General features: G+C 36.9%; 2 protein-coding genes across 5 annotated transcripts; both read right to left on the bottom strand.

Moving 5' to 3' along the window:
• Window positions 1-502: 502 nt before the first annotated feature.
• On the bottom strand, window positions 503-1,778 carry LOC131655018 (endochitinase A2-like). The gene has a single exon (XM_058924928.1). It carries the CDS (start codon window positions 1,751-1,753, stop codon window positions 662-664), a length of 1,092 nt encoding a protein of 363 aa, XP_058780911.1. The 5' UTR covers window positions 1,754-1,778; the 3' UTR covers window positions 503-661.
• A 4,177-nt stretch (window positions 1,779-5,955) lies between these two features.
• On the bottom strand, window positions 5,956-27,691 carry LOC131660469 (E3 ubiquitin-protein ligase UPL3-like). Of its 4 annotated transcripts, XM_058929713.1 has the most exons (13): window positions 26,634-27,691; window positions 26,309-26,419; window positions 26,072-26,188; window positions 14,501-14,593; window positions 8,826-10,391; window positions 8,500-8,724; window positions 8,313-8,417; window positions 7,661-7,741; window positions 7,494-7,562; window positions 7,268-7,396; window positions 6,799-6,921; window positions 6,377-6,575; window positions 5,956-6,237 (listed from the first exon to the last, which is right to left on the bottom strand). In XM_058929713.1, exons 1-12 carry the CDS (start codon window positions 27,492-27,494, stop codon window positions 6,510-6,512), a joined length of 3,546 nt encoding a protein of 1,181 aa, XP_058785696.1. In that variant the 5' UTR covers window positions 27,495-27,691; the 3' UTR covers window positions 5,956-6,237; window positions 6,377-6,509. The 4 variants fall into 4 exon arrangements, with proteins under 4 accessions (XP_058785696.1, XP_058785695.1, XP_058785694.1 ...); XM_058929712.1 differs by lacking the exons at window positions 26,309-26,419; window positions 26,634-27,691 and adding an exon at window positions 15,730-16,924 and having other exon boundaries at window positions 5,956-6,252; XM_058929711.1 differs by lacking the exons at window positions 26,309-26,419; window positions 26,634-27,691 and adding an exon at window positions 15,730-16,924.

The raw sequence follows: 27,691 nt of genomic DNA, 5'->3' as shown, positions 1-27,691 counted from the left end.
CATTTTGTTGTTCTTTGGGATTTCTCTTCTTGTTTTATTTTATGTTTTATTGTTCATAATATTTTTAATTATTTATCCTAAAAAGGAAAATAGACTAGATGAGAAGAGATATTAAATAAAGACTAAATTATTCTCGGGATCCTTTAAGTTATTTAATTGTAATAATTTGGACCTTCAAGTTTTGTTTGTAACAATTTGGTCCTTTTGGGTGATTTTTGCCCACTTTTTCTCTCATTTTAAACATTTAAAAATGTTGATTGTTGTATTTTTGGTTGCATTTCATCGTTTTTATACCACTCAATATAATTGCATCCACAATTAGCACATTTTCTCTGTTAAAAAAGGATAACAGTGTGCACATTTGATAACATAAAGGACCTAGTTATAGCGAAAATAACATGAAGGATCAAACTATTACAATTAAATAAGTTAAAGGACTCTGGAAGTAATTTAACCTTAAATAAATAAGTAGAAAAAACAAAGACAACAAAGGATAGAAATAGAAGGAAAATGAAGAGAGTAACTTTTATTGACGATAGTAATTAAGACAAATGTGATGATAATACAAACGTATTACACCCAAATAACACTTAGGAAAACAATCCACATTATTAATAAATGTGTATAGAAAGAGATGTACTTGGAAACATGACTTGATAAGCTAGGTGGAGCCAATGAGGGATTGTGTTTTGGAAGTCATACATGAAACTTCATCTCCATGACTAACTCCATAATCAACTCCAAGTATGTCACAATATCTTCCAAAAAATAGAATCCTACAATACTCACGTACAGTGATGTACCCAAGTCCACATTCGTCATAAATTTGCTGGGCATGAGTCACCACAAACGTAGTCATCCCATATCCTGGAAACCTCCCTAGCGAAAGATCAAGACTAGAAGGGGTCCATATAATGGCCATAACATCGTGGCTAGATGGTAAATATTGGCCATATAATGGCAGAGGAGGTGTCATCCAAAACCATATAGCGGTCTTGAATGATACAACAGGGTCAGTCGCTACAAGATCTGGGTTATTAAGCAAATCAACACCGATTTCTTTTCCACACTTTCCGTATACTTCATTCCCACGTATCTGGAAAGGACCTCTACCGTAGTAGTCCTTTCCGGAAGCACATGGGAATTCAGAGCTTGGTTCACAATAGTTCTTGGTTGGATTCTTTTGCCTCACAAAACAATATCCCCATTCGACTGGGTATGTCTCGTCTTCTAGATCAACATCAGCAATTGTTTCAAATGAAGTTTGACCAAAGAAAGCAGCAATCTCTCTTTTTTTACTATCTTCCCTATATCCTTCATTGCCGAACTTGGGGAAAGAGATGGCAGCTTCAATAAAAGCTCCATATGTGTAAAATCCTTTCCCTTCACATCTATTGTCGTCTCGATTCTTGAGCATCTCGTTGAAATCTTTTCTAGAGATGAGATACTCTTCTGGAAGAGGAGGACGAGGAGGAGGAGGTGGAGGAGACGGTGGTGGTGGAGGAGGAGATGGAGGTAGAGGTGGTGGAGAAGGGCTGGTTCCGGGACATTGACTCTGGCAACCATCGCCGCAGTAGATTGGGGTTGATCCGCAAAAGCCCCATGCACTGCAACATAATTGATTAGGACACAATGCACCACCAGCTTGTGATCCGCATTGCGCTTTATCCGCTAAGCACCATCTTGATGATCCTATCACAACTAGTATCACTACTACTAATGCTGACAATTGATTGATTGCCAATCTCTTCATATTTGTGAAACTGCATATACAAACTCCCCTCCTCTCAATCTTATAAATAGAGACTGGTGGAATAATATTATAATAATTAAACGTAAAACTAAATAATTGAGAGACAATATTATATTTATTATTAAAAAAATAAACATTAATTAATAAAGCAAGTTGAGGTCAGGTAAGAAAAGATTTTCAAAATCCCAACAGCAGCTAGTGCCCATGCAGAGATAAAGACATATGCATAGTTTATTATCATGCAGCATCGTGATTATATTAATAATACTATTATATAATTATACTCTTATTGATATTGTCCATTTGGTTCGACGAATTGCGTGATTTATCCTGTTTATTAAATATATTAATATTGCTGTTTCCTGTTAAAACAAAAATATTTTGTTTTATATATCTATGCGCCCCATAAAACATGTATGCATTTTGAATACTTGAACCTCCAGAATGACTTGCTCCTCGTGGTTCTCGTGTTTTTTGGTTATATATTTTTTTTAATCTGTTTAACATTTTCTTAATTTAATTTATTTGTTTCAGTTTTAAAATATTAACGTGACTCAGTTACATGGAATCCAAACTGAACTATTAGAGAGAAAAAAAATCAGAGCTGTATATCCGACTAATTTAATTTAAAAATACTAATATATCATGATAAAATGTTATAATTTTATTAGATTATAGTGTAAAATTAGTTTATTCCGATAGTGTATAATATTATTAAGAAATTACAAGTTTAACTACAGTAAAAATAATTAAAAAATTAACTTTTAACAGCTATTTTTAGACTTTTTAGTGCTGTGGTTATGGATTTTCTATGGCTACTGTCGGACTTTTTACATATGCTATTGCTACATTTTTGTTTTTGTATTGAATAGTGTTATAGAATTTTTTTATTGAAGAGAATAGTGTTATAGAATTTTTTTATTGAAGAGAATAGTGTTATAGATTTTTTAATATTCCTGCAAGTTTTTCAAAGTAATTAATAATATCGGGCAATACTTGCGGATATAAGAGAGGAAAGTTTGGCAAAAAATACTTCTCCACTTAGTTCAATTAATAATGAAGCTATCTTTTGTTAAATATGCAGGAATACCTGCGGATATAGAAGCAGATTTACTTGTAGATATTGTTGTCAATTATAGATTGGATTTTCTTACGAATATATCAATGAATACAATTTTTTGATGTAAGAAGACTGATTTTGCATATTAAAGAAGAACCCGCGCGTCAGAACGGTTCAGCAAAATTAACTAAAGTTTAGCGTCCAATGTTTGAATGACTCCTATTATAATTTTTCAAAAAGGGAATTGGTCCGCGAGTCCAACATCCATTTTTTGTGACCTATGGGTTTTTAAACCATTCAAGTTCGTTTCAGGCCCGAAAATAACATTTTACTATTTTGCACAATTTCAACAATTTCTGTTTTATTTGTTTTATTTATTTATTTTTTATTTTGGATTAAAGGTCCATAAGGCTCCTTAGAGTTTCTTTATTTTCTGTATTTAAAGACCTTTAGCGTAACCATAAGGATCATCTTTCTAGTAATCGGTTACAGGATGTTGCAACTCTCTAATTTCGTTAAAAACGACATTTCGGCTAATCACAGTCATACAACTTGTAACCACCAGTGAAGTGATGCCCTACATGTATCATCAATTCTCCTTTTTATCCAGTTTCTTTCTAAGTTGACCCGGAACATGTCGCAGTTTGAGTACATGCATAACATTTTGAGGTTTCCGCTCTAGGCTGCTCCTATCAATATTGTCTGTAGAGAGCTAGTTGACATTCTGGTAGATTTTGAGAGTCCTCTAGTACCGTTGGAGTATCGGAGTCATGAAGTCACATCTCAGTGGAGTTATGTTGAAAGTTACATGACTTAGTTCTATAACGTGTCACACCCTTACTTGACACAAGACGCTCCTGGACGTCCACCTAGGCCTGCTCATAAAGAGGTCCTAGAGAATAAGTAAGGCAGGGATGATCATGTCACTGATATTTTGTAAATTTGTCAGAACATTATACGGATTATACGTGAGGGCATAACGTCTAGGCTATTTGAGAGAGAAGTCGATGAAGCGGTTGTCCTAGCACGTTCCATTCTTACTGAGACACATAATGCTTTAGGTTATAGTAGGCAAAGGAAAAGTTGTGATGTTAGGATTAAGCATACTCAATAGACTATACTTTTGATTGTATTTTATTTATTTTTCATCGACATGGAGAACACTTGTTATATTTGGTTTCTATAATATTCAATTGTATTAAAGCATTACCCAATTCTATAATATTCATTTTTATTAACGGTTGAAACAAATAACGACAATTTTAATCGAATCAAAATTAATTTGGATTGAAAACACCACAATATTAATAAACTGGTTCTAAAAAAAACACACAATAATTCAAAGATGCATCTTCGAATTAACTCGACACATAGTTCGGAGATCTATCTGCGAATTTACTCTAGGGTGAATTCGGAGATCTATCTGCGAATTTACTTTAGAATAAATTCGGAGATGCATTTTCGAACTAAATTTAAGAAAAAAAATATAGTTCTGGTCTAGGCCGAGCAGGCCCAATAAGCACAATTCAGGGCCCAAGCCCAATTGAGCACATACTCTTCTTTAACCGTTGGAGCTTCATCCCCACGTGTTTCACGAAGAGCACATGATCACCCAAAAGTGGGAGATCCAATCAACCTCCTGTCCGAACCCTATGGGTGGTTCAACCAGGACGTGAGTCACTTGTTGACTCTACCCTACAACGTGGCATCCTGGCAGTTTCCTTCGTTTTGGGCCTCTAACGATCCAGTCCAGAATAGGGAAATCTTGACCCCGCGCTGAGGGTTATAAATACCCTTTTTCACTAGAGGGTCAGGTAACTCATTCATTCTAACCTAAATCTCTGTACTTGCTCTCCATACTCGAATTCTTACTTTGACATCGAAGTACCTTGCAAGTACAACCCGTATTCATTTGAAGCTCAATTGTTGCAGATCATTGACGATCCAGTATGATCAGGTACGATCAATAGTATTTGATGCGTTCAAAGTATTTTGAGATTTTTCAAAAGTGTCCAAGTTGTACAAAGAGTGCAATGAAAAGCTATCATATATTAACATAAGCAAGTCTATAAATCTTAATAATCTATTGAATCCCGTACATTAGATAGAAAAGCATATTATCTTCTAGCAACGCCTCATTGAATAGCTTTAGTAGTGACTCAAATGGCATATTGCTCCCTATAAAGTTGTTTTAGAAATTATGTATAATAACATATAGACGTGTGCTATTCCTAACGAAGTGATGATGACATAACTTTGTAACTTTAGTTTAAAAAATGAATGAAAAAATAATTAATTTAAATTATATTGATGTTAGATAATAAATTGATAACTAAAGTTATCAAAGTTACAATTTTCCAAAGTCACTGAAACCTTGTCCATCTACACCGTACATCATAACAAAACAAAGTGATGATGACTAAAAAAACAAAGTTAGATAAATTAATTAAAAAAAATAGTTAATATACTAGTTTTATATTTATACGATGCATATGTAAAAACTAGTGTAAACATAACTTTTTTCTAAAAAAATAACTTCGAGAAATTTTACTAAGCATCTTTTAAGAATCCATAAAATATGTTAGCATACTCTTCATAATCACTTGTTATATGATGATGATGATCACACATTTCTCTGAATACAGGTCATGAAGCATTGCATATGTTTGAGCATATCACTCGTTTCAAGATTGACATTAAAGTCATTCCCTTCCTCTCTAAAATCCCTATCATCATTAGACGAAAGTAGTTCCCTTCCTCTTTAAAATCTGTCTTACTTTCTTCCATAAAACTCCCTTTTCAATAATTTGGTTGAAATCCCCGCCGTAAATGTTGTATCACACACCTGCTTTGGTCTTGTTTTGACATTATTGCACTTATGAAAAGGGCATCTAATTATTACTTTAAGCCTGGGTCCAGAAAATGCAAATTGTCACCTCTAATGTTAAGATGTGACTCAGTATCTTTATTATTAGATTTGTTAATTTTATCCCTATAATCAAATAGTTTAGTTATAGATTTCTCTCGAACCATCTCATTCAACTATAACATATCTTGTATTTGTGTCAAAAAGTTGTGAATAAACTTTATAACAAAGTCCCTCATGTCAGAACTAAGAGGAACATAATAACGAGACCAAGAATAAAATTTGAAATTATTTCTCTTCCCTTTGTCATCCTTACTTACATTATTTCTTACATAGTGATTACAAATTATTTGACTTACAAACAGAATAATCAAGCATTTAAAAAAACAAAAAGCAAAATTTCTAATTCCTATTTATTTACACGTTCTATCGGTTAAAATTGAAAAAATAGCATCTTAAATTCCCTGCACCTTGAAAATATGGCAAACCGACTCCACTGCCTCCATCGAAGAAAGCCTCCAAATTATTTTGAAGAAAAGATATGAAATGTTTCACAAGCTGCAACAGAGAGTACTATGATTTATTTAGTATCTAGTCATATTTGTATAAATCGGAACAGATGGAGATCCCAACCATTCCTACTAACATAAGACATCAACTCAACCAGTAGTCCTACTGACATAAGAGATCAACTCACCGGAACTATCGAGAAGGAGTTTCATTATTTTAGAAGCGAGGGCAGGACGTGGAAAACATAGATAACAGAGCCCCAAGAGCAAACTGTGATTTCTCTATTAACATCCACAGTTAGGTTGGTTAGTTGTAGAAACTCATGATAAATCAAAGGATCCCTGGCCTTCACTGATTGCATAGAGTAGCTTTTTGTACATAATTTCCTGTTTTATATTGGACATCAAAGATTAGTACTAGAGGTCACAATAGCAGAGAAAATGCTTGCAAATGAATCATAATTCAATCAACAATGGTGAGCTGCAACTATGATATTTGGAGACTTTTTACACGTTCTTTTCCAAAACTTTATTTATGCCAAATAAAGAACAAGGAAATGTGTGAAGATATGTTTGTAAAAATCATTTCTTTTCAGGACAATTACAATACCTTGGTAGAATAAGGAGGAAGCTTCAGGTAATTAGCACATGTCATAACACTGGGCAAGTCATCATCTGCTGATTCTGAATGCACATTCCCATTAGATGTAGTATTTACTGCAGTTGACGACAGCTGCGCCCAGTGTAAAAAAATGTCATGAATAGAGGTGACAACAAATATTATCGTAGATAATGATATGCAAAAAGAAAAATATGTATAAGAGGAACAATGGCAAATTATATGCCATCTATATACTAATATAATAGAATAACATTCTATAAAAATGAAAATAGAATAACATTCTATTATATAGAATTAAAAAATGAATAAAAATGAAAATATTTTCATTCTTAGGAAATTGCTTGACTCAAATATGTATAAAAAGTAAAATATTTATCAAAAAAATAGATTTCATAAAATTAAGTCAAGAATAAGCTATAATATAGATATCAGAGTTGTCAAAAACATGTCTATATACCTTCCTCACAATTGTTAGTTTCGGATTTAGAACTGCCAGCCCACCAGGTGGCAGCCTGGGCGCACCAGTAACAAACTGACAGAAGGCCCTCTGTTGTTCTGGAGTGAACTCTCCCATAATTGTAAGTAACTGAAAATAGCATCCAATATGATATGTAAATCAAATACAACTGGCCAAAATTCCCACTAATATACAGCAGTCCTTACAATTAGGAAAATAATCATACATTAATAATGGCAGGGCTTTTAGCAGTGTATCCATGGTCAAACTTTATATGATCAGTAAGTGTCTCTACCTGCAGAAAATTTTCCACAGAAAACTTACAAGCTTGATGGGAAGTTCTAGGATTCTAATTATTGTTAAAAGCCATAATGAAACTTAGACAATACTCACCTCCCACAACTCTCGGCGGCCGCAAAGCAAATTATCCAGTTCTTGGGGATTAAAAATTTGCAAGGATGAAATGTCAAAAACCTGCATTGAACAGCACACATGTGCAAGTGAAAGACCTTTAGTAATAAACCAAATGTCTCATCCTGAGGAAACTCATTTCACAAATAATATCTTCAAGATGTCAATATTAGATATCCAATAACTGAAAACTGCAAATTCATTTTGTGGCAGAAAAATAGGGTTCGTATCTTGGTGGTAGGGAGCAAACATAGAAAACACCAAATCTATATTTAATAATCTCCCTATTCAAGTATGAGATGTTGGTCAAATAAGTACTCACCACTCTAAGATACCACCAAAAATGATCTCTAATGATACAAATTAGTAAAAACACACCTCTTAAAAATCATAATGACATTATATCAACGAATCCATGATCCAATAAAACTCAGAAGCTAAGCAGAAGGATGTGTGCTCCATGTTACCAAATTAAAATTGTTAGGCAAAAGGGCAATGGTAGCATAATAAACTATGGCGGTGCATATACGAGATATTTTCCACTAGAAAAGGGGAGGGAAGGAGAGCCTTATTTAAGAAAAACAACACACTACATGTGCACGGTGTTTAAGCTAAACTGATACTAGCATACAACCTGGTTAAACCCTGCTCTGAATGCTTCCATTTGTCGTGTGATTCCATTCTTGACAGTTGCGTCAACCACCAAGGATACATACTCCTCCAAATTGTTGATATCAACCTGAGAATTTTACAAGAAGTTAAAAGAGATTAAAATATCACAAACCAAAATTTATAGACTTTCTGAGGATTTAACTGCATACTATGTCATCTCCTGGTTTCAATATGTATTCTGGATAACCAGGAAGCGTAAAGTCCAAACAGAGATCTTCAATTTGGGTGCCACGAAAAACAAAGTCAGTGTTAGCATCATTAGAGTTATCACAAATGGATTTCATATGATGCTTGCGTCGAACAATTGCATTCAACTCTTGTAAAGTCTTCCCAAGCTCCGCATCAATGAAAACAATGTCATGCAAATCAAGATCCTAAAACAGAATGAAGGTTAGATATTTACATAGAATAAAAGTCCTTAAAGTTTACAATGCCTATGAAATTGGTCAAGACAAAATATTCAACAATAACATACTTGACCAAGAATAAGCTTATAAAATGCCACCGACAATGGAAGATCCAATAGGCGACCATCTTGAAGAGCTTTAGCCATCACACGGCCTAGCAGCCGAAAATATTCAACCACTTTTGTAAACTGGCTATCCACTGATGCATCAGCATTTGTAGGCCATGGCCGAGGAAACAACCCCATAGGAGCTTGCACTAGTTCCCCATCTCCAGGGACATTAGGCCCATAGCCTTCACAGCTTTTCATTTTCTTTTCATCTCCATCAACCTCCATTTGATGTTTCTCTGAAGAATAAGACCTCCACATTTGCAGTCTAACTTTTTGCAAGTCGTGACTTAGAATTGTATAAAACTCAAGGGTGGGGCCCAGACCAGTGCCGACTTCACCAAAATATTCCACTTCAAGCACAGCTTTTTGGCTAGAATACATCTCCATAACTTTTGCAGCAGAATCCAAAATCCGATTTCGAGATACACGGACCTTTTGGCGTTGCAATCTCCCTACCCTCGTCGCTCTTTCAGTTGTTGATCCTAGACCCTCAGCACCTTGTTGCTGCTGAAGTCGATTGAGTGCACGAGATAACCCAAACGCAGTTGAATAAAAGTACTGCCGTCGAGTCTCAAAAGGAAACAAGAAAGGGCAAGCTTTAGTCAACTGGTTACACCATGAGGGAAGACTGCCACTGCACAGTACAAGCGCATCCTGTATTTGCCTGGCCAATTTTGGAGTAATCTTGCTACTTACAAATTCCTCTGGGGACACCCTAGCACCGGCGGTAACACCTAGCTCGTCAAAATCAAAGATTTTTCCCTCAGCAAATTGATCATTAACCATTTGGGCCCTTAAACGAGGCGCAAGCTGGTTCAAACCTTCCAACACACGCAGTAGTGCCAGAATGTTGTAGGTAGGATTAGATTTCTCTAGATCACAGGGCAATTCTCCCTGCAATATACTGTCGAGAACTGACGTCTGATGCAACTTAGCTTCTGAACTGAAATTAGAGGAAGACCCAGATTTGGCAGCCTTCGAAGTATTTGAACTTGATCCTCCAGTAGGATCTCTGTTTGTCTGGTTTTCAGCCCTCTGATAAGTGATGGTGCAAGTTTCACCCCACGGTCCACTTCCATCACTAGATATCAAATCACTTCTAGCAAACCTATCATCGTCGTCTTCATCTAGCACAAGCTGTCTTTGAACTGCCTGATATACAGTCAGATTTCTATTGAGCTGCTTCCCACCAGCACTAAAAATCAATTTCGGAGGCTCATTTGAACTTCCAAACAGTCGTCCATGTCTATCTCTGCCACCCCTGAAACCTCTTGTATTAGCATATCCAAGTCCTGCCATGGCAGCGGCAAACGACATTGCACCCCTTGAGCTAGATGAATGGCCACTCTTAAAATCAGCAGAGTCAGACTCCCTGGCTGTACCAACTTTGCTGCTAGAAGCTAAAGCTACATTAGTCAAGCTATCATTTGTTGCCGCGGCCAGGGTACTCTCCGCTGGGTCTCCCAATTTCACATCATGTACTTTGTCAGGAGAGCAAACAGGAAGAGAATCATCCCTCAGAACCTGTAAAAAAAAATATTAAAGCTAAGGTTACTTTATGTGGTGGTTATTGAAATATAAAATAAGAACAATAGTGGCATTTGTGTTTGATGATTTCCGATTGCTAACAAAGATGCAGATTAGCTAAATCATAGTACCCAATTATTAACTATATGGTAATTATTTTATGTGAAAAAAATAACCAAATAATAGTAACAGCAATTGAATTTGATAAAATTAGAAAATGGGGATGAATGCACTGACCTTAATGAGATGTCTCAATATTGGTACAAGTATGACTATTAAAATCCACATTTATCTTCGACAAAGTTTATAAAAAACAAAATACTCCCTAAGTTCCCGAAATATTGATGATTCAATTTTTGTTTTTGTTGTTACTTTGTTAGAAGACATCAGAATTAAGAGTATCTTATATCATCTTATTAGAGTAATATAACTATTAGTGTATGACAGGCTATTGTAAGTCACTAAGGCTAGGTAACCTGCTACTGCAGGTTACAGGATTGCTACTAAAAATGCAATCCTCTTTGTAACTATCTTTCAATTAATGAAAACTGAATTCAGTTACAACCGAATCACGAGCAATGCTTAACTGAGTTTCTAACATGGTATCAGAGCCTATCAATCGGACCATGGGCCGCCCACCGTTAATATCCACGCACCAAGCCCAAAAGAGTGATGGGCGTGAGGGAGTGTATTAGGAAGATCCTAAAGTCCCACATTGGTTGGAGATAGAGCATTGAAAGAGTATATATAGAAAGACACTCCTCACCTTACCAACCGGTTTTGTAAGGATGAGTTATGTCAAACTCTAATATGGTATCAGAGTATGATGCCTTAATGAAGAATCAGACTTGGACTCTTGTTCCTCTTCCAGCCCACAGAAAGGCTATTGACAGCAAGTGGGTATTTCGCATCAAGGAAAATCATGATGGTACTGTTAACAAGTTTTAAGACTAGGTTGGTTGCTAAGGGTTTCCATCAAAGACATGGTCTTGATTTTCAGGAAACCTTCTCCCCTGTTGTGAAGCCTATCACCATCAGACTTATCCTCACTATTGCTCTAACTCATAAGTGGACTATTCAGCAGGTTGATGTAAACAATGTCTTCCTCAATGGATCCTTAACTGAGGAAGTGTACATGGAGCAACCCCAAGGCTTTATTACTTCCAGCCCCTCTCATGTTTGTAAACTGAACAAAGCTCTTTATGGGCTTAAGCAAGCTCCCAGGAAATGGTTTGAGAAGCTGCAAACTGGGAGCTCCAAGACCTTGGTTCTTGATATCCTAGTGTATGTTGATGATATCATCATCACTGGGAGCTCCAAGACCTTGGTTCTTGATATCATTCACAAACTAGATCAAGCCTTTTCTCTAAAACACTTGGGAGATCTAGATTACTTTCTTGAATGTTTAGCTGTTGCCACTCCTATGCAGTCCACTTACAAGCTCACAAAAACTGGCTACATTCCTCTGCCTGATCCTTTCCTCTACAGATTTGTTGTTGGGGCATTGCAGTATGCCACTATCACTAGGCCTGACATTGCCTATGCTGTTAACAAGGTGTGCCAGTACATATCCATGTCTCTTGAAGCTCATTGGGTAGCAGTTAGGAGAATACTCAGATACCTAAAAGGAACTCTTCATCATGGCCTGCATCTCTCTCCCTTATCTTCTCTCAGTCCTCGATCTCTGCAGGTATATTGTGATGCTGACTGGGCCTCTAATGTGCAGCCATCTTTTTTGGAGGAAACCTCGTCTCTTGGTGGTCTAAGAAGCAGACTGTGGTAGCCAGATCCAGCACTAAAACTAAATACAGAAGCTTGGCTCAGGCTACTGCAGACCTATTGTGGGTTCAGACTATTCTCAGGGAACTTTTTGTCTCCACCAAACCTCCTGTCACTCTTTGTGACAATCAATCAGCTATCCTTACTCATAATCCTATTATGCACTCTAAAACCAAGCACATGGAGATTGATCTGTTCTTTGTCAGTGAGAAAGTCCTCTCAGCAGCTGGAAGTTCTGCATATTCCTGGATATTATCTTAGAATATCTGAGATAATCCACATGATTAGTTTACAATCTTAAAATCAGAGAAAATTAATTTCCATATTATGCCGGTTACTAACTCTCAGAATGTGTGGGTTAGGCCTAACTCATCCGTACAAAATCGACTTGTAGGGTGAGGATTGCCCCCAATTATGAACACAACACAGGCCATATCTCTAAACAATGTGGGACTAAATCCACCCCTTCAAAGCTAACACAACGAAGGTGTTAGGGGCTACAATGAAGGCAAGCCAAAGAGCCGCAATTAAGGCGACTAGGGGCGGACTGCAATTAAGGCGGAAAGTCCAACACTAACTATTACTATCGAGATTTTATCCCCCGTTTCATTAGTAATTGGAGTTTTGAATTAGTATGCAATAGGTCTTTCTGTATCATAATCATCAACGATAATCATATTTTGAAGTCCGGTTGTCATCTTATCGGTGCGTCAGCCTCCCTCCTCTGTCATGTTCAAATTCTTTCCTTCCACATGTCATATCTTACATTTTCCTATTTAGCTACTGTATACTTCTGCAGAGTGTCCTGCATTTTCTGGTTCCGGCTGCAGACGGAAAAAGTTTCAAACAAGTTTTCTGCAATAACCCGTCATTTAAAATTCCTAACCCCAATCTACTACTTATTGAAAATTTCGGACAAGCCAATACCAAACACGCTCACATGTGGGTCGGAGTACCAATTTCCTGGCTCCTTCCTCAAGTGTCACCTCTTTCTCCTATACTTGAACATGCTCTCATTTGACTCCATTGTGACCCGAGATACGTCTTCCTCTTGTTACAGGCGCTGTTTGGTGCTCGTTTATCTCTGTTTTCACCACTCAACCACGGTAATTAAAATACTGATTTGAATCATAAAATCCCGCGATTTAACGATTATGCTTGCCCTCGGCAATTCTATCTGTATACACATAATTCTATTTTGATGTAATCAGGTGGAATCTCACCCAATTAATCGTTGAATCATAAATCTACTATCTTTGAAATGTTATGTGATTATACTTATGAATGGATTTAATTTATAAGTATTTGAAGTATGATATATACATATACATATGTACATATACATGTGTGTGTGTACGCACACACCATTCATATTGAAAAATATATTTATGGCAAACTTAAGGCCTAGTAACCTTTAGTTTTGAGGGGAGTGTAAGAAGATATGTCAGTATCTTAGAATGTCTTAGATTCTCTCATATAAGTAGTTTTCTACATTAGAGTTCCTTCAAATATTAGATTTACATATTCTAAAGTCTTCTGGTCTAACAATTGAATGAACTGTGTATGCAGTATTTAAGCCACAAATATTTAACCAAGAGGACTAAGGTCTTCATGCCTAAGGCTATTGGTTTAGTGCATTAATAATATGGGTAGCCCAATAATAAACCTAAGATAGGCTCCATCGGATTTAAAGTGGCTTTTGATATGTTAAAACCCTTTTTAATATGGCAAACTATGAATGTAAACAGATTTGGTGTATCAAAAGCCACAGTAAATCCGACAAAAGAAATAAACAAGTCGGAAAAGCATAGATGATATTTACATAAATCTAATAGTTTAAGTGAGATACTCTCAGAAAGAATTTGGGTTGGGCCTAACTCATCCCTACAAAACCGCCTTGTAGGATGGAGGATTGCCTCCACTTATAAACACAACACACGCCATATCTCTAAGCAATGTGGGACTAAATCTACCCCTTCAAAGCCAACACAATGAAGGTGTTAGGGGCTGCAATGAAGGCAAGCCAAAGTGCCGCAATTAAGCCGACTAGGGGCGTACCGCAATTAAGGCGGAAAGTCCAACACACCCCCTCGCGTTTGGGCCTCATTGAGCCCGAAGCGTGGACGATACGGGAAGCCCAACAATGGATCTAGGATAGGCTCCGATACCATCTCAAGAAATGAGGTTACGCCTAACTCATCCCTACAAAACCGGCTTGTAGGGATGAGTTAGGCCCAACCCAAATTCTGAGATTGTATCAGATACTAATATAATAAAAATATTGATAGTAGGCTAAGATCTTAGCAGATGAAGAAGAAGAAACTTACCTCTTCATGGTCATCCTCATCATCATCTGAAATATCATCTTCTGAAATATCATCATCTTCAATCTCAACGGGAGATATATTCAATTCTTCATCCTAGCTCACAAAAGCATCCAAAAATAATGTCAAGGATCCACAAAAGCATCCAAAAATAATGTCAAGGATAGAAAGGACTCAAACAGTCCAAGCCACTACTAATAATGAGATATAACAGGTACCTCATCAATTCAAAGCATCACTTTAATACATGCATGTAAAAGCTATCAACAATTAAACACATCTACTAAACTTGAGCACAAATTTTTCAACATAAATAGAATAAAGTAAATTATCAAAATGCAACTTAACAAAAATTCTCAAAATGTAGTGATTATATAATTTATAAGTAAATTATCAGCTAAGGGATGCATAAGTTAGGTAATTATAAGTCATATTGCATGATCAAACAACAATTTCAGGAAAGAACATAATATTTATGGAAACTCTACTGCAGAAATCCTACTTAATGTGGGCATGCAAGATGAAATATAGCATCTTTTATTTTGAAAGTTAAAACAAATAGTTTAGTAACTGTTCATTGAGGGTGCAAAATTTTCACTATAAATCCAATTTTATTTCAGCATGGTGCCAGGTCAAAATATTACTTCCTAAAATATATGCACAGATATATAAACATAATGAAATACAAGCAAACAGATGTGCAAAATTTATTTACGTCGATGCATAGTAAATATTCAAAAAAACAACTTGTTAATAGCTCCAAGATATTCCATTCAATATAAACAAAAACCAACTTGTTAATAGCTCCAAGATATTCCATTCAACATAAACAAAAACCAGCTCTCTGAAAAGCTGGGAAATGTTTTTTAAATATAATGTGCCATCTGACCCAAGAACACTTTGGGTTTAAAACATAGGTTTTGAACAGGTCTACTCAAACATGTATTGAAATTCACTTTCATAACAAAAAAGGGGGAAACAAGGATCAAACAGATGGCCAGTAGGCTATAGAAGCTCTAAATCCATATCAAGAACAAATCCCAGAAAAGCTTAAAATAATAGGTGAAGAAGACTCGTGAATGCTTTTTACATAGAACAAGAGGAGAAAAGGAGCATGAGCTGAGCATAAGCATAACATAATTCAACAAGAATTAAATAAACTTACTGCCACAAACCAATGCAGACTAGAACAATTTAATTATCATGAATCATTTCAAATATTAGCAGCACACCTCAGATGTTGAGTCAGCATTTGTTGGTTTCATGAAAGCATCTTTGCTGAGATCTGCTCTTCTCCATGCAGCATTCCTTGTTTGGGGTCCTCTTGCTTCTTCCTGTGCAGGCTTTAATACAGCTTTGCCCTTGACCTTAGATGAGTTTGTGCTTTTATTTTGAGATAGTTCCTTTCTAGGAGTATCTCCTATACTAACAGAAGTTCTAGATCTAGTAGAATGACGATGGACAATGGAGGGACTTCGAGTGGAAGGAGATGAAGCACCTGCTCTTGTAGGAGTCGTTCTAGATGCCAAATTCCCAGCAGGTGCGGTAGACTTTTGAGCAGGTTCACCACGCTGGACACGGGGCCACAGAAACTCCTCGATGGCTGCTAAACTTGCTAAGGGATCAATCAATACAATGCTTGATGAATAATCCTTAAGTGACTTTTCACCCTGGGCTCGACAGAGACGCAACTTGTAAGGCTGAGACGACAGAGATATGGGACTCAGAAGAACAGAAAAATGCTCCAAGGAAGACAAAGCATTTTGAAGCTTCTGAACCAAGATAGTCATAGGAGCAGCAACCCTATTGTCAGTGTTAGTAGGTAGTGCAACAGCAACAAATGACTTAAACCTCATAAGTGCTAGTTGCCGAAGCTTGAGCATATTGGTTTCTGAGATTCGATGTTTAGAAGAATACCCACAAGAAAAGTAATTAAGCAAAGCTTCAACAACACCACTTCCAATAAATTCAAAAGTAGACACACCATCTCCTTTGCCAAGCTCTTTTAGCATGTCAGAAATCACCCCAATCAAATAATCTTCCAAATTAGCAGACTTTTTGTCCTGACCAAATCCAGAAGCTTTAGCTTTTCCCTTTACCTTAGTTCTTTGGTCATCAACACCAGTATTCAACTTGATGCAAAGATTTTTCAGGTGCAAAAGATCGTCACTAACACCCACTTCAACAGTCCCCGGAACAGAAGGAAAGTACCTGTCTTTAAAATTTTTAGCAGCTGAGCTAACAGATGAGCGAATGCTGGAGTTAACTGTTGGAGGTTCCACAGAACATGGTGGCACACTCACTTTTACTGGAACTGGACTCTTCAAATCGTCCAGGAGATTTTCATCGGGATTTAAGTTACCACTGCGTAGGTGATAGCGCTTACGGTGAAATGATGCTCCAGGTATGGAATCACCATCCTTCTCCCTGGAAGATACTTGTGTAGTAGTGATATTGATTGACACCGACACCAATTCATATACATTTATTTATTTCTTATGATTCAATAAAATACGAACAGTATTTATTATTTAATATCTAAATTGAGAATCAAAATATATATGTGCATCTAAATAGAGCAATTTGTTTGATTTCAAACAGAGTCTAAAACAAGATATGATAGTCTTTCTCCTTCATCCATCTACTAACAAAAAGCTAACAATGATGTAATCAAATTTAATATTTTCAACCCCCTTATTGATCATCATTGCTTCGGACTCTTGTCCAACAAGAATCTAAGTTGCGTCGAAGCAAAGGGGGGAAATTGGACACTTGTCTGAGTTATCGGGCAAGTCGAATGTTTGTCGTATGGGTGTCGGACAGGGCGACACGTCAAATCTCAGAGGTCTCTGTGCTTCATAGATGTTTAGGTGTCTGTTGGGGTTTGACTACTACAAAATGCCATCAAACTGGACCTGAAATCAACTACTTGGTAAACAAAGTGTGCTAGTTTATGTAGAAACTCGAGTCAGATTAGACAGCTTTCAAATGAATCATGATTCCAGTGGCTATCATAAAATCGCCAATCATAATTATATTTTTGAAGTCTTAAATCCTTTCATTCCATCTTTTTATCTAAACCCCCTTAGTTTCACAAAAACCAAGTACAGTGAATTAGAATTAGAATTACACTATCCAGACTCATCTAGACTCTACTATGTTTAACTGTGAGTTAGACTGTTCTAACTAACATAACAGATTAGTTTATTGATTCTGGTATCCCTTAACTCGCCTCTCTATAGCCTATATAGAAGTTGTGGTTCCCTGTATTGATTAAATTGAATCAGTCATAATAAAATTCCATTATTCATATTCAGCTCAGCTATCTGTTACGGCCCCTGGTCTGGGAACGTGCTGACACAGTCCTAGACGCGGTAGAATCTTTCCTTCGACCTATGGTTAAGGCAAAAGCGGACTCGTCCTATTACAGAGTCTCTTCTTGAATTCACAAGTATTTATGATTTTTATTGCCAACAAGAAAAATCCTAATCAAATTAGGTTAGTAACTACTTTTCCCTAAATTTACTATCATTTAAACTTAAACGATAATAATTCTTTTTAATAGGAAAATTCTGTTCTAACCCCTAACTCTTATCCTAAAAGTACTGAAATTCAAAGTTAAAAATTATGTTATACTACTAACTTATTTAAAGTAAATTAAAAAATAAACCCTAATCATCATAATTAATCCTAATCAGCAGAATTAGAGGTCCAAATCATCACTTTCCCTCTCGGCATTGAGCTTCTCCTCAAGCTCAAATTCAGGATATGTCTCGCGAAACTGATCCCAAGGCTCCCATGTTTCATTTTCTGGAGTATATCCTTCCAACCGGAAACAATTCTCTAATTCCTCTATTTATTCTACTGCAAAGAGCTGCTTTGGGGATAGGTAAGGCCTTAGCATCGAACAGAACACTTGGGGTAAATTGGATTTCTAGTTGAAAATAGCAGAACCATTGCTGAAGTTTCTATTAATATTATATCCCCTTGCCATAAGCATTCCTTGTGAGCACTTCACTTTGCGTTTGAATGCTCGAGCCATATGCATAGCAACTCCGAGATTTTCTGGTTGTTGAAGTTCAATGTCTATTCTTAATTTATCGGTCAATCCAGCAATAAATAAGTCCACTTGTTGTCTAGGCTTAAGATCATGGGTTCTGGCAAGCAAGGATTGAGTTTACATTGATAATCTTCCACAGATCTAGTTTGCTTGAGGATGGCGAGTTCTCCCAATGGATTATTGCTCAAAGGAGGTCCGAATTGTATATGGCAACATTCCTTGAAGCGTTCCCACACCATTTTGGGTTCTTCTTTCATTTGATCGAATCATAGATGTACTTCTCCTATTAAATGAAACCCTGCAAATCCCACCATGTCTCCTTCAGAAATTCTTTGATTTAGAAAAAAACCAATCACTGCGCCTCAGCCACCTCAATGGATCCTCTTGAATTCACAAGTTCTTTTAATAATTTAAGAAATATATTTTATATTTTCTTCTATTTGATGAGAATTACATATGTTGTATTTATAGACTGCATAAGGCAGAATTTGAAAGAGAAATCTGACCTAAGAATCAAGGGAATTAATTTCCCATGAATGTTAATTCTAATTACAGAAAAGATCAGGAAATAATAACTAATTAATTACATTAATCCTAATCCTTAATGAGTTGTACAAACAGAATCATTTGATTTTGTATTGATTATTCCACACTCCCCCTCAATCTGAGTGGTAGATGTCTATCATACCCAGATTGGATCTGATATTCTCGTATATGTTCCTTGGAAGGGCTTTTGTTAGAATGTCTGCAGTTTGATGGCATGGTGGAATATGGTTAACACTTATAATTTCATGATCAACTTTCTCCTTGATGAAGTGTCGGTCTATCTCCACATGCTTTGTTCTATCATGCTGTACCGGGTTCTTAGCAATGCTAATAGCAGCCTTGTTATCACATAATATTTTCATGGGGTGATTGGTAGGAATTTTGATCTCATCTAGCATTCGCTTAAGCCAAATTCCTTCACAAATACCTTGTGACATAGCTCTGAATTCTGCTTCTGCACTACTCCTAGCCACAACAGATTGTTTCTTGCTTCTCCAAGTTACCATATTACCCCATACAAATGTGTAGTAGGCTGTAGTCGATTTCCTGTCAAATAAACATCCCGCCCAATTAGAATCGGTGTAGACTTCAATACCTCTGTTTGAGTTCTTTTGAAAATAAAGTCCTCGGCCTGGCGTACCTTTCAGGTATTGGAGAATTTTGTTCACATTTCTCATGTCATTTTCAGTTGGATTTGACATATAACGACTAGCCATGCTTACAGCAAAACCAATGTCTGGTCTGGTGTGAGTTAGATAGATTATGAAATTCTGGACTCAGACACGCGATGTCTTACAGGATGTCACGACATCATTATCTGAATGTTTTCAAACAAATGAACAAAGAGTAAACAGTAAACAACACAGGAAAATTGTTAACCCAGTTCGGTGCAAACACATCTACATCTGGGGGCTACCAAGCCAGGGAGGAAGTCCACTATAAGTAATATTAATTCAAGGTAATACAACTCAATATTACGCCTTTCACTTAATATCTACCCAATGCAACTTCAATCTAAACAGCTAGACCAGAGCTCCTACTCACTCCCCCTCAATCACAGCAGTGATGAAAAACTAACAGACAAAAAGCAAAAGAAGACACTCTTCAAAACACACCTTGATCTTGCTTAAAAGCTTTGATCAAGAACAATAGTACTCTTGCTTAAAAGCTTTGAGTACTTTTTACAACTCAAAACAAAAACGCCTAGACCAAGACAATCATCATGATGATTGTTTGGCTTACAAGAAAACACAACGAGAAAACTAAAACAAAAGGAACTCTAACAGTTTTTCAACCAAAAAAAACCTGACGGCAACAGCAGCTCCTACACGGATTAAATACCCTTCAGACAATACAGCAAATGGGCCTTTGGATCCACAAAATAGTTTTTGCCCTAATTAAAACAAATCTCCATTATACAAGGAACTGATAATAGTAATCATCCAAGACGTCCTTGAACCAGATCAGAATCCATTATTACCAAATATAGCGCATAAGGTCTTAACAGATCATACAATCATAAGTAGTAATATAAAATAGCAAACAGCTGCGAATGTCATGACATCGGCCTTGACATCAGGTAAAGGCCTGCATTAGGAAGCACATCACAACAACAGAAAGTATGTCATGACACTGTTTTTGACAAGATAGAGCCACAATCAGTTTTACCAAAAATTACAGCCAATCAACAACATCTACAGATTAGTTTTTCGACTAGACTTTGATATCTATCTTTATTAGCTAGTACATCCTCGTCTTCACTCCTTTTTACTTGTTCTATGGGAGTATTGGCAGCTTTGCATCGAAGCATACATGTTTCTTGAAGTAAATCCAAAGTGTACTTCCTTTGAGAAACTGAAATACCATTCTTCGTTCGTGCAATTTCCATCCCTAAAAAATACTTGAGTTGTCCCAAGTCTTTGACTTTAAATTCTTTTGCTAGAATTTTCTTTAACTAGTTGACTTGTGCATCATCATCTCCAGTAATTACGATATCATCAACATAGACAATAAACAAAGCTATCTTCGCATCCAAAGAGTGCTTGACAAACATAGTATGGTCTGTTTGACATTGAACAAAACCATCTTGCTTGACAACTTTTGTTAGCCTATCAAACCATGTCCTTGGTGATTGTTTGAGGCCATATAGAGATTTGCGAAGTCGACACACCATGTTTGAGGTTCCAGGTGATTCAAGTCCCGGAGGAATTTGCATAAATACCTCTTCTTCTAACTCTCCATTTAGAAATGCATTCTTTATGTCTAGTTGGTGTAGGGGCCAATCTAGATTTGCTGCCAGAGATAGTAGAACCCGAACAAAATTGAGCTTCGCAACAGGTGCAAAAGTCTCCTCATAATCCACCCCATATGATTGTGTGAATCCCTTAGCAACCAACCGAGCTTTGTACCTGTTTATACTCCCATCAACATTGTGTTTAATTGAAAATATCCACTTGCATCCTACTGCTTTCTTCCCTTCTGGTATAGCAGTGATCTCCCACCATGTGCCATTTCTTACAAGTGCTTGAACTTCTTCAGTTACAGCTGCTGCCCATTCAGGAGTCTGCAATGCTTCTTGAATATTATTTGGAATTTCTATGTTGTCAACAGCTGCTACAAAGGACCTGTAACTTTGTGATAGTTTTCCATAGGAGATATTTTTCAATAGGGTGTTTAGTGCAAGTTCTAACCCCTTTTCTCATAGCAATAGGAATATCAATATCTGTTGTATCAACATGTTCAGAGTTAGGAAGAATATTACCTGTGGGAAATTCATTTTCTAGAGTCTGGTTTGACTCATGGCCTTGCATTGAAGATATGCTTGACTCTACCTCCTTGCTCCTTCTTTTATAACAAAAACCCTTCCAATTACCTGTTTTTGGATCACAATCCTGTTGAGATGTGGTTGAGATTATAATTGGTCCTGTTTCCGTCATAGCTTCATTTGTCCTTTCACTCGGCTGAATGTTAGAGGTTTGTTCTGGTAATTTTCCAGCTGGTTTAGGCATAGGTTCGGCTGATTGAGTGTTGTCGGTTTGGTCTGGTAAGATTTTGTCATGTTCGGTTAGTTCAAGAGGCAAAAGTTGGTATTCTGAATTTACGATATGCTCCCCCTGAATACCATTTTTGGTGTAATAGGGTTGATTTTCAAAGAAGGTTACATCCATAGTATGGTAAAAAAAATTGGTATGGGGAGAGTAACACCTATATCCCTTTTAGTGAGGGGAGTAACTAAGAAAAATGCATTTGATGGATTTTGGGTCTAATTTGCTTCGGTGAGGGTTGAGGTTATGGACAAAAGTTGAGCATCCAAATATTTTTAATGGAATAGAGGAAAATATTTTGCTGGTTGGAAATAGGTTTTGAAGTGTGGAGAGTGAGGTCTTAAAGTTAAGGATACGGGAGGGCGTTCGATTTATAAGGTGAGTTGCGGAAAGGACAGCTTCTCCCCAAAAGTGTTGTGGGACATTTGTGGCTAACATGATTGATCCAGTCACTTCCAAAAGGTGTCTATTCTTCCTTTCCGCTAATCCATTTTGTTGGGGAGTGTCCACACACGAGCTTTGGTGAACAATTCCAACCTTTTGAAGATAGAAATTTAGAGCAAGGTTGCAATACTCACGACCATTGTCAGTTCTAAGTATCTGAATATTGCTTTGGAATTGTGTTTGTACCATCTTATGATAAATTTCAAATATTCTCCCTACTTCAGATTTTTCCTTCATTAGAAACACCCAGGTAACACGTGTGTGATAATCAATAAAGGTGACAAACCATCTCGAGCCTGTAATGTTGCGGACTCGTGATGGTCCCCATACATCACTATGAATTAATGAAAAAGGTTTGGAGGGTTTATAGGATTGGGGTGGGTAATGGTTTCGGGTATGTTTAGACAATTGGCAAACTTCACACTAAAAATATTCCTTGTTTTTATTGAATAAAGAGGGAAACATTTTTTCCAAGTATATGAAATTTGGGTGGCCTAATCTATAGTGCCACATCATTACAAGATTATCATCACTTGAAACTACAGCTGCAACATGATAATTATTCTTGAGTTTTGCTTCTGATGTTTCCACTTGAAGGAGGTAGAGTCCAGCACACTCTTCAGCATTGCCAATCGTCTTCCCCGACTCCAAATTCTGAAATTCACACAAGTTAGGGACGAATTTAATAACACATTTCAAATCTCTTGTAATCTTGCAAATAGACAGCAAGTTACAATCTAGGTTAGGCACATACAAAACAGAGTCAAGTGTAATATTTGGTGAAATGACAATTGACCCTTTACCCATGACCTTAGAATGTGTACCATCAGTTATTCGAACATTATAGTTATAGGGACATGGAGAATAACTACTAAACAAATTAAAATCACCAGTCATGTGATCTGAAGCCCCTGAGTCAACAATCCATGATTTTGTTTTTTCCTTACTAGTGCTTAGAGCATGTAAGTAATTACCTCTTTGAGCCACTACAGCAGTACCACCTTTTTCTGCAGTTAACATGGTTTGCTGAAGGAGTTTTTGAAGAGCCTGCATTTGTTCTTTGCTAAAAGGAGATGAGTTAGAGTATACCTCAGCTTCTTGATTGTTAAATGTTGTGTTACCTCTGCCCTCCTTGCCTTTGAACAATTTGGTCTCCGAAGGCTTTCCAAGTATGATCCAACATGTTTCCTTTGTGTGGCCTGGTCTCTTGCAGTGATCACACCAGGAGCGGGTTTTCTTTTGTGGTGGCCGAGGTTGATTCCCTCTTGCTGCCATTGCAGATCTCTCGCTGTACGAAACTGAGTGGGTGTTCCCAACATGATTTTCTTCCTGCTTTCTTCCCTTCTCACTTCAGAAAAGGCTTCTCGAATTTTGAGAAGTGGTTTGGTTCCAAGGATCCTTCCACGAACTTCATCTAGGTCCTTGTTAAGCCTTAATAGGAATTTGTAAATCCTATCTTTTTCCACCAGCTCCTTATACTTCTTTTGATCTTCTGTACAACACCATTCATATACGTCGAGTTGCTGCCAGTGTTTGTTAAGTATATTAAAATACTCAGTAACAGAAGATTCTCCCTGTCGAAGGTCATGAAGAATGCTTTTAATCTCAAATATGACAGATGTATTGTCAACATTTGAGTATGTTTCTTTCACTGCATTCCATATCTCTTTTGCAGTGTCATAGAACATGAAATTTTCACCAATTTCATTTGTCATGGTATTGAGCAGCCATGACATTACTTGGCTGTTCTCAAGTTTCCATTTCTGAAAGTTTTTGTCTCCTTTTTCGGGACATTTAGAATCTCCTGTAGTGTAGCCTTCCCTTCCTTTTCTTTCGAGGAAGATCTTGGCTGACCTTACCCATTGGGTATAGTTTTGACCATTTAATTTATGGCCTGTGATGAGGTGAGTGAGTCCTTCGTGTGAACTGGTCGGAAATGATCCAGTCTCCACTTTGAGTGATTCATCAGATTTGGGATCCTCCATCGTTTGGAGGCACTAGGTTAGGGATGGTTCAGATCATGCTCTGATACCATAAAGAACAGAGTTGTCATTCCCGACCGCTATGGCCGCTATAGCGGCGCCCCGGAGCGGTGCGGCCCCCACCCGCGCGAGACACAGGGTGCGGTGGCGGAGATGGTGTAGCGGCCGCTACAGCCGAGATCCCGGGTCGCGGATCGCGGGTCGTTCCCGGGCGGAGCGGCTCCGGCTCCTTGTTTTTTAATTTGACTCATTTTTTTGTTTTCGAGTTTTTTTTGGTGCATTTTAAGTGTTAAACTGAGCTGTGGAGAGAAAAGATGGAGAATAGAAAGAGAAGAGATGAAGAATAGAGATACAAAAGAAGAAAGAAGAAGAATAGAGAGATAGAAAAGAAGAAAGAAGAACAGAGAGAGAAGATGAAACGGTGGAGAAAGAGAGATATATTATATATATCATATTATATTTAATCAATAGGCTAGCTGTAACACAGCTGTATAATAGCTGATCAAGTCAAAAGACTTTTCAAAACCCAATGTATAATAACAGCTGTATATCATATAATATGATTTTTTCTAAAAAAATAAATAATAAAATAATATAAATAATAATTTTTTATATGTATAATTTCTAATATTTTTATATATAAATACTAGTATTACTTATTCATATATATATTTTTATATATATAATTTTTTATATAATTAGCCCGCTATCCTCTATCCCGCTATTCTCGTTATTCCCATTCCCGGAGGTCGGCCGCTCCGCTCCGCTATCCGGGATTAATAACTCTGATAAAGAAATATATTTTATATTTTCTTCTATTTGATGAGAATTACATATGCTGTATTTATAGACTGCATAAGGCAGAATTTGAAAGAGAAATCTAACCTTAGAATCAAGGGAATTAATTTCTCATGAATGCTAATTCTAATTACAGAAAAGAACAGGAAATAATAACTAATTAATTACATTAATCCTAATCCTTAATGAGCTGTACAAACAGAATCAAATATATTGATTATTCCACAATAATAATTATTGATAATCTTAATGCCTTTAAATAGGCATACAATAGAAGAAAAGTCCTAATTAAATTAGGTTAGTAACTACTTTTCCCTAAATTTACTATCATTTAAATTTAAATGATAATAATCCTTTTTAATAGGAAAACTCTGTTCTAACTCCTAAATCTTATGCTAAAAGTATTGAAATTCAAAGTTAAAAATTTTGTTATGCTAACTTATTAAAAGTAAATTAAATAATAAATCCTAATCATCATAATTAATCCTATCTAGCAAAATTAGAAGTCCATATCACTATCCCCCTTTCTGTTATAGATTTTTCCTCTACCATGTCATCTTAACATGAACACAGGATTAGATGATTGACAACATCATTTAAATCAATCACGTTTCACAAACTAAATTTCCTTAGAAACGAAGAAGTATCAAGGATATTTAGTGTCCATTTATGACAAGTATGATAACAAAATTGACCTTACCTTGGCATCATGATACTGAAGGAGGTTTGTCAAAAGAGGAACAGCTTCCATCACAAAATCAGCCGCATCAGAAGGAAGCTTCTTGCACATATTAGCAGCAGTCGACAATGCCACCCTCTGAAGCATATAATTATGTCAGTGTAGATTTAATGAATAAGGTTAGTAAGTGCAAAATGGATTGTTGCAGCTGAAAATAATAACCATCCTCTAGATATAGGGATTTCATTGATGAGCTACCTGAACTCCCGTAGAGAAGAAGTCCAAGTAAGAAAGTACAGCCATCAGAGCACCAGCTCGAAGACAAGCAGTTGGGTGCTCCTGAGAAATCTTCTTTAATGCTTGAAGAGACTGTAAATATCAATAATCACATTGATTAGAGTACAAGACCAAGCAAGTAGAGAAACCATAAGGTCTGCCAAGTAATTAACTTTCAAGGAAGACTAATCATTATCAAACTTATTTACTAGCAAAACAAATGCTCACTCGTTGACAACATAAACCAACACAATAAAATAAAAAACAATTTAAGAACAAAAGTTGATTGATCGGGGAAACAAACAACCTGCTCGGCCAAGTCCATATACTCTATAGTAAGCAATCTGGCACAGAAGATTGGCACCGCACCATAATGGAGAACAGCAGTACAAGACGAGGGAAGCACGTCGCAGAGATGAGTTAATGCCCTGGCAGCAAGAAGCATGACATCAGGATTGCTCTCGTGGTTAAGCAACCCAACGAGCACAGGAACAAAGGAATCAACAGAGAATGAACTGAGGGAATCTTCAGAAGCAATAGAAAGCATTTCACATAGCTGCGTCAATGCCTCAACCTGAGGTCCTTCTTCCCCATCAGCACGCAAACTAGTCAAAATCTTCTTAAACCTTCCATCCTGATACGCCGAAGATCCAGAACCACTCATCGGAATCAGATCATCAAATCCAATACCGAGTTTCCTAAGAAGTCCCTGAAGAGCACTACTAGCAGAGTTCAAATTCTCATGCATGATTCCATCCTCACCATCACTCTCAACATCATCATCGTCACCGCCACCTCCACCTCCGTTAACAATATTTAAACCTACCAATCTCCGGTCCCGATCCCTAACCCTAACATCATGTTCTTTCTCTTTACCTTTATCAGAACTATCCCTATCCCTATCGGAATTATTCCTACCGCGGCGATCACGGCGCGAACCGGAGGAGGATTCGTTAACAGGATGAGGCTCCATGGAAGAATCAGAATTATTGATGGATGAACGAGAGCGACAGCGAGTGTTAACGGAAACAGAAGTAGCGGCGTGAGAGATCGAAGAGAGACGAGTGCGTTTGGTGGAAGCGGAGCGAGTGGTGCGAGCAGTCGTTGTGGATGATGATGAAGGGGCAGTTGAGGAACCCTCCGCCCTCTTCCGGCTACGAGTTTCCATACAAAAACCCAACACCGCCTCAATTTCTATCACCGCTCTCTAGCTTTTTCATTTTCTGTTCTTTCATTCAGTTTTATTTTTTATTTTTATTAACTTAGATAAAGTATATTATTCCTTCGTGAATTGGAATCTCGATGAGAAAGAATTGGATGAACCCTAATGTTTGAGAATCAAATGCACGTCACAGAAATGATAAG

The sequence above is a fragment of the Vicia villosa genome, linkage group LG3, assembly GCF_029867415.1.
Source record: "Vicia villosa cultivar HV-30 ecotype Madison, WI linkage group LG3, Vvil1.0, whole genome shotgun sequence".
In the NCBI taxonomy this organism is placed as follows: Eukaryota; Viridiplantae; Streptophyta; class Magnoliopsida; order Fabales; family Fabaceae; genus Vicia; species Vicia villosa.
Note: the sequence above shows the minus strand (reverse complement) of the source record. Positions and strands in the feature narration are given on the sequence as shown.

Coding starts and splice junctions, on each gene's coding strand:
- LOC131655018 (XM_058924928.1), bottom strand. CDS start 1,753: ATGAAGAGATTGGCAATCAATCAATTGTCAGCATTAGTAGTAGTGATA.
- LOC131660469 (XM_058929712.1), bottom strand. Junction 14,594..15,729: donor ATGCTGACTCAACATCTGAG/GTGTGCTGCTAA, acceptor TTTGTGAGCTAG/GATGAAGAATTGAATATATC. Junction 6,922..7,267: donor AACTAACAATTGTGAGGAAG/GTATATAGACAT, acceptor CACTGGGCGCAG/CTGTCGTCAACTGCAGTAAA.